The 7,806-nt window shown below is 37.6% G+C and overlaps 1 protein-coding gene and 1 non-coding gene across 3 annotated transcripts; one reads left to right on the top strand and one right to left on the bottom strand.

Moving 5' to 3' along the window:
* Positions 1 to 256: 256 nt before the first annotated feature.
* Positions 257 to 328, top strand: trnat-cgu. Its single transcript has one exon. It is a non-coding gene; the product is annotated as a tRNA-Thr (tRNA).
* A 2,387-nt stretch (positions 329 to 2,715) lies between these two features.
* Positions 2,716 to 7,365, bottom strand: pla2g10 (phospholipase A2 group X). Of its 2 annotated transcripts, XM_041969307.1 has the most exons (6): positions 5,951 to 7,365; positions 5,344 to 5,533; positions 4,754 to 4,983; positions 4,025 to 4,193; positions 3,286 to 3,392; positions 2,716 to 2,984 (listed from the first exon to the last, which is right to left on the bottom strand). In XM_041969307.1, the coding sequence occupies exons 3-6, from the start codon at positions 4,788 to 4,790 to the stop codon at positions 2,836 to 2,838; spliced, it is 462 nt and encodes a 153-aa protein (XP_041825241.1). In that variant the 5' UTR covers positions 4,791 to 4,983; positions 5,344 to 5,533; positions 5,951 to 7,365; the 3' UTR covers positions 2,716 to 2,835. The 2 variants fall into 2 exon arrangements, with proteins under 2 accessions (XP_041825241.1, XP_041825250.1); XM_041969316.1 differs by lacking the exon at positions 5,951 to 7,365 and having other exon boundaries at positions 5,344 to 5,616.
* Between the last annotated feature and the right edge of the window lie 441 nt (positions 7,366 to 7,806).

Here is a 7,806-nt window from a genome sequence, read left to right as displayed (position 1 = left end):
TCAAGCTGCAAGCTCTCACCTTTTTTGGCAAACACCAGCAGTGGGACAGCAGAGACGTCTGCTTGTTGGAACACAGGCAACGGCCTGACAACGGCGCCCCCTTGTGGCTGGATTAAGCCAGTACATTCATAGTTAGCAGTGCCTCACGATGCCAAGGCAAGGCATGGTTGAAATGCCAAATGTATATGCAACACCTATAAGACGAATTTGTGTCATGGACCACACTTAAAGAGAAAAACGTGCCATTTTTGGCGCAGGCGCGGTGGCCAAGTGGTAAGGCGTCGGTCTCGTAAACCGAAGATCGCGGGTTCGAACCCCGTCCGTGCCTTTTGAAGCTTCAGTGATCAGGTAATTATGAATCTAACAGTTCACAATACAGTGTGTCTTGCGGAGCTGTCGATTCTGATGCTACTTCAATGTGTTAAAAAAATGAAAGACAAAAGCATCAATCATAAAATCCAACATACCTAATTATTATGTACACAATGATCTATCAAGTATTCACAAAAATATGCTTTCATTTTGATCATTTTCTTGACACATACAGCAGACTGGTGCAGTTTCCCGGGTAACACACCATGCTGCAGCATCAATGATTCATATCTGGTTCATACTGCAGTACTACCACATACCATTTGTTAACATGACCGTTTGTAAATAAAAATGTGACAATAGGAGACAACTGGATCCTATTGAAACGATTTACAAAGAACTTTGCATCAACCACAGCACAAGGCTGGTGGTTGATGTCCCAACTATAATCCCTGTGAAATTGCAGAATCTCTGGCTATAAAGCTAATTCTTCTGCTTCTGGAGGGAATAATTATGTAAATGAAAAGCTCCTTTCGTGTTATGATTCAGAGGTGGGTGCTGGTTGCTTATAAGCAAATAGGAATTTGATGGGCAAAGGTTATTTTTCGATTGACCATCAAAGAATGGATAACATTCAACAATTAATCAAGAAAGTTTTCTGACACCTGAGGTCTTGGTGCTGTGCAAGCAGCTTGTTTCCATGGTAACCTTTTTTTTATTTTGTAGATAGTCAATAAAAAAATCTAATAGAGAAGTAATAGAAGAAATTACATTGTTTTTCGTTTCCTTTTTCACCCAAGAGGATCTCCTGCCATGGAGTTTTGATGTAGGATTTAATGTTTTCTAAAGTAGTTGCATGTCGTCACATAAGTACGGTATATTTTAAAGGCATACTGTCTGCACATAGGTTTAATAGCATAATCTTAGAAAGATGACTGTCAACAAGATTGATCCTTTCCATACTCAGTGAGTCTTATACTTCCTGGAGCTGTTGTTCCAATTATTATACACCTAGATGCAGCAAATGTGCATCCATAAACACAACTAAACAAAAGATGTTGCTGTAATTTTATGTTCTATTGAGAAGGCTCAGGTAATGGTGTATGATGCATCAAGCCATGACAGGGAGCCCTTGGATAAAATGTATCACTTTACAATTTGTTAGTTGTCAGGGAAATCTTGCAAATGACCACTGTGCATGGGAAAATCAGGAAGACAAAAAAAAAAATTTATGCCTTAATCCGGCACTGAAAAAACCTTAATGCAGAACTATCAGGTAAATTTTCTCCTTTGAAGAGAAGACAAACATGGAACACTGGATCACCTGTGATTGGTTTCGCCTCAAAGTCCATTCTCAGCTAAAGGTTGGATAAAATCAGGCAACTATTTGTGGGCCCTGACCCAGATACTCACTTTCATTTGTAGACTTTGGATGCTGCACCATGGCATCATCTCCCATTTCAGTTTAAACTCATGAGCTGAGCACTCACTCAACAAAGAAGCTGTGTTTCTTTTTTTCATTAACATAGCTTTAGATTACACATGGTGACACAGTTCTGGGCATCAGAAGAGAGGCTAAATATTTTAACTTTACTGTGAACCTAGTCAATGGATACATCTGTTTTCTCTCTTTTAAAGGAAAAAAACTAACTTGCTACAAAGGTAACTCGTTGTTTGAGAGCTTTATTGGGTAAGTGGTGCCATCTACAGGTGAATATGTAGACTCCTGCTGCTTTGACTAAAGGCTCCCCTCTATGTGGTACATGTGAAAAGTTCAAGTTCTGAAAAGAGAAGAGGATGCTGCAGTCTGCCCGTGAGCTCACACACACGTGTTTAAAGGATTCCGAGTAAATGAGATAGCTATTCATTGAAGGTGACATCATTGGGAAGTTATAGTTAGACAAACTGTGACCATATATGATCCCGTTAAAACCTATAAAGGAACTGAATGCTCAGGAGCAGACACACATTTCTACAGTACCACCTCACTCCTGCTGTTGAAGGAAAGTTGAGTCACTGTAGACTTTAAATAGACTTTTTTCACTTATTTTTACCCCAATGGAAGGAGTTCATTCGAAAACACTGCCAGAGCGTTGGAGCTCAGGCTGGTAAGTAGGCATTGCTCTGCACACATGCTGCACATGTCAACATATAAAAGCAGCATTGTGAGGACTCGCCATCCAATCTTTCCCTTGCTGATTAACTTATGACCCTCCAGCATAGTTTTGCCTGACTTTAAGCAGAGAAATGATCAAGTTTCCTTTCAATTCTTCATACTTTCCAGGTGCAACGCAAGAGAAAATTAGTTAAAAACTCTAGTGTTCAGGTTTAAAAAAACTGTTTTTTTTATTAAAGCAAAGCATTATCTTAAAAAAAGTACTTTATCTTTCACTAAAAGAGTCTTATAATAGTAATTAAAAATATTGTTAATAAACAACAGATAGTGAGAATATTACTATAGCATCTTATCTTTTTTATATACATAACAAAAGGCACACAAGATGTAAATATGCATTGATTGTCTCAATAAATACTACACATTGGGTGATCATAACCACAAAGGAAATCTGGCCATAGGGCATATTTCTGGATGAAAGGTGCTTTTCTCAAACACTTGGCTGCCTCTCTGTCACACTTGCACAGCAGCTTCTCACATTCGTCCTTCAGGTCATCTGTAATGATAAAGAAAACTTCTCTCAGCAACAAATTACAGAGGATTTTGATGAGATATTTGCATATAATCTGTTATTGTGATGCTTAAAATGTTTAGCAATATTTGTTTTACTCCCTTATGCTTCTTTCTTTTTTAAATTGTGTGTAAACCAGCTGTGTAGCTAATTATAATCAGCTAATTCTATGGGTTATGTGTATCTAAAATATCAATAAAATACGTTAGGTGCTACATAGAGCTTCATATTTATGCATAAACTCCACAAAACATAGTTTTGAACATAAGAATTTAAAAAGTAATACCACACTCTGCTTTCCTGTCCTCGCACGTCCATTCATACTGGTGCGTTTTAGTTTGGCAGCCAAGAAGTTCTGCATCTCCGTAACAGCAGTCATGCTTGTGACAACACCTATAGCATAGAAAGACAATAAATGTGTTATTCTAAAGGCTAAGCTTGGTCTTAAATAGAGGGGGTCAATACAGCAGTAGGTGGGTGGTCACGGGACACCACGGCTATGTTAAAGGCGGAGCAGGATCACCACATGGGTTTTCACAACAGATAGTTTGCAGTCAACTGGTGTTTACGGGGGTGAGATGTCTTGTGGTGAAAAGGGAAAAGAAGGAGAGGGTAATTAGGATTTGGGTGTGGAATTTTTAGGCCTATTTTAAAGTGCCCATATGAGTCTGCTGAAATGGGACATCGATGCCTCCTTCCATCCTATCGTGCAGCGTTTGTGGTTCCAGCTCAGAAACGGAAACTGTGCATTCACAGCTGGCTGACGGATGACTGGGAATAGCCAAGGGCAACCAGGAGGAGGAAATTATGTGCACACACCATCCCTGGAGTGGAGTGCTAAACATCACAAAAACTCTCTGAATGATATCCTTTGCAAAACATAATGCATAGGTGGCTCATATGTAGAATCAGCTGATTGCTGGCAGCTTGGAGCACCCTATCATCAGGTGTCAAGGTGTAGTATTAAAGGAATAAAAGTGAAAACAGGCTTAACATTTACTTTTATGGGTCAAGAGTGTAATTACCAGTCTGCCTTGTCTCTGGGCCAGCCTTGACCCCCCAGCCCACAGTAGCATCCATACATCATGTAAGCCAAAGCGGATCTCCCCGTGCTGCATTTAATGGCTCCTGCCAGCTCAAGTAAACCTCTTTTTTTCCGCTGGGAACTGTGTGCTGCCACAGAGGCCACAGCCACTGAAGAGAAAAACAAAACAGAAGAGGAAGAACATCTTTCTCTCTCTTTGTGTACTTATCCATATTGTTATCTGACAGAATTTCACATATAGTTTAATGCACAGAAGACAGCTATTGAAAATCAACTAAAAGAAATAAACTTTGAACTTTCACAAAGACAGCTTTTCTCTACTTGCTTGCTTTACATGTGAGCTGCATGTGCTGCATATGTTGAGCCACCTTTTAATTGGTAGCAGCACACAAATGCTTCTGTAACAACATTAAAATCCACAGAGACTTTTCTCTATAGAAACAATGACTCAGAAGGTACTGTCTGCCAAAACACCCTACGTCATGATTAAAGCGTTTTGAAAGCAGATAACATTGTGGGGCAAAATGACACAACTTGCTAAGCTTGATCTCTTAAAAAAAGTTTTGATTAAATCACTATGACTGTCTGTAAACAGGACACAAGACTCTTACACCACCTGCGCTGTGTCCTTCTGTGTTCTTGAAATAACTTTTCCAATCTGCTGCGGCTGCCTCACTAACTGCTCCACTTCAGTCAACAGTCAACTTACCAGAGAGCAGGAGAAGTATCCGATACACTGCAGTCATGACGAGCAACAGGTAGCTGAACCCTCCACAGCAAGTGTCCCTCTGCTTCTGCTCTCTGAGCAGTGAAGAGCTGTTTTTAGAGGCTGTCTGAATAATCTCCTGGGAATCACTACAGCCTAATCTAGTGTTTGTGAACCTGAGCTCCCCCTACAGGAAACAGCCCAGTGTTTCTACTCTGTAAGCATCTGACACACTGTAACAATAAAAATTTGGATTTTAGTAAAATATCTTTTATTTTAATCTCTGCCCTGCAGAAATAAATAAATCATAATTTCTGATCTATATTTTCAATCTCTTTTAACATCTTTTTATAAACCGTTGGACCAAAATTTGCTAAAACTGAGCCAGGATTATCTACCAAATACAGCTTAAGTCTTTACTTGTGTAATGTTTAAATAGTAACCTCAAATTCTTCTAAATTTTTAGGGATGTTCAATAACTACATACATTAAAACACATTCTTAACCTTAACTGAGGAGAGAGGGTTTATTTTAGCTTCAAACTTCCATAAAGTAATAACAAAAAAGAAAAAAGAGAGAGAATAACAACTAACCAGCAGAATGAAGCTCTTGTTTTTTGTTTGGTTTTTACTCTTTTTTTTTTTTTTTTTTTTTTTCTGGGCTCGGCATCACAGTCTAAAGTAGACAATGTTCCATCCAAGTTTGTGGTCATGGGTGTGGGACGTTCTCAGTAACTGGCCATGACCTCAAAATCGCCACAAACTGTACCCATATGAAGCTGATCTGAAAATATAAAGAAACTTTTAAAACCCTTCTGTTATCTAGGATTGTAGCAACAATCTTATTAAAATAAAAGACTGTGGTGAATATAAAGGTCTTGGGATAAACTCAAGGTTTGAATCAATGTTATGCCCACACATTAAAAGCATCTTATCAAAGAACCTATTTTAAATAGTACATTTAGGTACATTGTTATCAGTTGTACTTTACAAAGAAAAATAGTTTGTTTGTTTGTATTTCTTTAGTTCCATCTATGAAAAAAGATAACCCAGTTTAACAGACAAAACATATATTTTTTACCCAAGCCTTACCCAAGAAGTAATGGGCAGAAAATTAAAATTTTTAATATCTAAAATCTTTAAAGGTCCCTTTAGCAAACTGTTAAAAATACAAATAAATAAATAAATTGAGTATACTTACTGTTTATTATTTTGTGATGTAAACACCATTGTAGTGCAAATCATATCCACTAGGGGGCAGAAGACACATATCAAATTTTACACAACAAGGTTTTCGGCAAAGTTTTCACCACAAAGTGATGCAAAAGGTCTGAGAAACAGTACGTATCAAATATGATACAAACAACATTAAAGAGTAAGGGGAAAACAGAAAAAATGCCAAATAACGTGAGAACTGAACTCAAGGTCAGTGGCAACAGATCTTATGGAGTGATTGATTCTCCCTAGAGCCTGGACCTCAACATTACTGAAGCAACGTGAGATCATCATCATCCAAATAAGAGTTGTGAGACATCCTTCAAGAAGCCTGGAGAACTATTTTCCTGAAGACTACTTGTAGAAATGACAAGAAAGAGGGTTAAGACTGTTAAAGAAACAGCATGGTCATACCAAATATTGACTTTCAAGCCTTCTTAGACAATGCATTCTAAATCATATCTTCCTGGTATTCGATTTGATCAATCTCTCTGAGAGGCACAAGAGTTTCATTGTCTCTGATGTCAAATTTCTTCTTAACAATGTTAAGCTCAACAGCTACTAACACCTCAAATGTTTGAAATTCAGTTTATAGAAATTCTGTGAATATAGAACTTCAACAGTAGCCAAGGTAAATAGTAAATTTATTTAGTTACTGTAAGCAAAAACTGTAGTGTGAGACTTCATTTCCTCACCACAAATCCAGATAAGTACAGTGATTCTACTCTAATAACATCTTTTCCTCTATTGTGATGAATGCTTCTCATCCATCTTTCTCTTCTGTAGCTCAGCAAGTCACTGTGGTGAACAAAGCTAGCCTTCCTTCCACAAAACAAACTGAGCAGCACATATTGTAGCCATTGGAGGTGTCAGAATGATTTACTGGGCAGCACTCCGAGTGTCTAAGTTTAACTACTGAAATTGTTCAGCTGAGAAATTACAGACCACGTCTGGAAGTGGTGTGAAATGTGCTCTATCTTTTCATCTTGTGTTATTATGTTTGACCAAAGTATATTTTCCGTTCTGTTGTCTTTGACTCTGTTGTCATTAATAATGTGATAATGGTGGGCAGTTTGACACAGTCTGGATCAGACTGATAAGGATCAGCCCCCCTCCAAATATAAATCCTTTCTTTTCTTTTCATTCTTACTTTTTTGTGATACCAAAGAGTAATTCTTGCTATTTCCCTGTCATTTTAATAAATCTTTTAAATATTTGTTATCAATCCAGTTGGAAGTCTGGGGCTGAACATCCTGAATGACAATCCGGTACTTACTCCACATGACTCCGGTGAGAAAAAAATCCATCAGGAATTAAACATCTGAATGAGAATGTTAAGGTCAGGTTGTGTGTCTGCACAGAGATGTTATGATCTACAGTAAATGAAAACTTTTATCAGTGTATATGAATTGCAAAACAAGGCCAAATGAAAAAAGATCAATAAATGATGGATGAGAGGGTTTGAAACTGGGCTGGCTGCTCATTCTTCTTCTGGTGAAACCAACAACATCCTTAGTAGCCCTTGTATATATATTGTGCATACAGTCTTGTATTAAATTACATAAAATTTTATTTATTTATTTATTTGTTTGTTTGTTTATTTAGTCAGGAACCATGCACAAAAAAAAACAGTCTCAGAAAAAAAAAAGATGCATTGCACCATATTTTGATATTGGCTCATTTCCATCTGTGGTATATAACTTAGAGTTTATTTTTCCTGACATATTTTTGTATTTCAAATAAACATTTCCCTTAATAAAGAAGGGTGACCCATGAGCTCTACATACAAAAAACAAGCATAAAAACAAACAAACAAACAAACAAAAACACCCCACAAAGAAA

This window comes from Melanotaenia boesemani, chromosome 2 (assembly GCF_017639745.1).
Source record: "Melanotaenia boesemani isolate fMelBoe1 chromosome 2, fMelBoe1.pri, whole genome shotgun sequence".
NCBI lineage: Eukaryota > Metazoa > Chordata > Actinopteri > Atheriniformes > Melanotaeniidae > Melanotaenia > Melanotaenia boesemani.
Note: the sequence above shows the minus strand (reverse complement) of the source record. Positions and strands in the feature narration are given on the sequence as shown.

What these genes read in the sequence shown, in the direction of transcription:
- pla2g10 (XM_041969307.1), bottom strand. Translation starts at nt 4,790, where the DNA reads ATGACTGCAGTGTATCGGATACTTCTCCTGCTCTCTG. An exon ending in CCCAGAGACAAGGCAGACTG is followed by an intron (nt 3,393 to 4,024) that starts GTAATTACACTC and finishes TCTATGCTATAG; the next exon opens with GTGTTGTCACAAGCATGACT. An exon ending in GGACAGGAAAGCAGAGTGTG is followed by an intron (nt 2,985 to 3,285) that starts GTATTACTTTTT and finishes TTATCATTACAG; the next exon opens with ATGACCTGAAGGACGAATGT.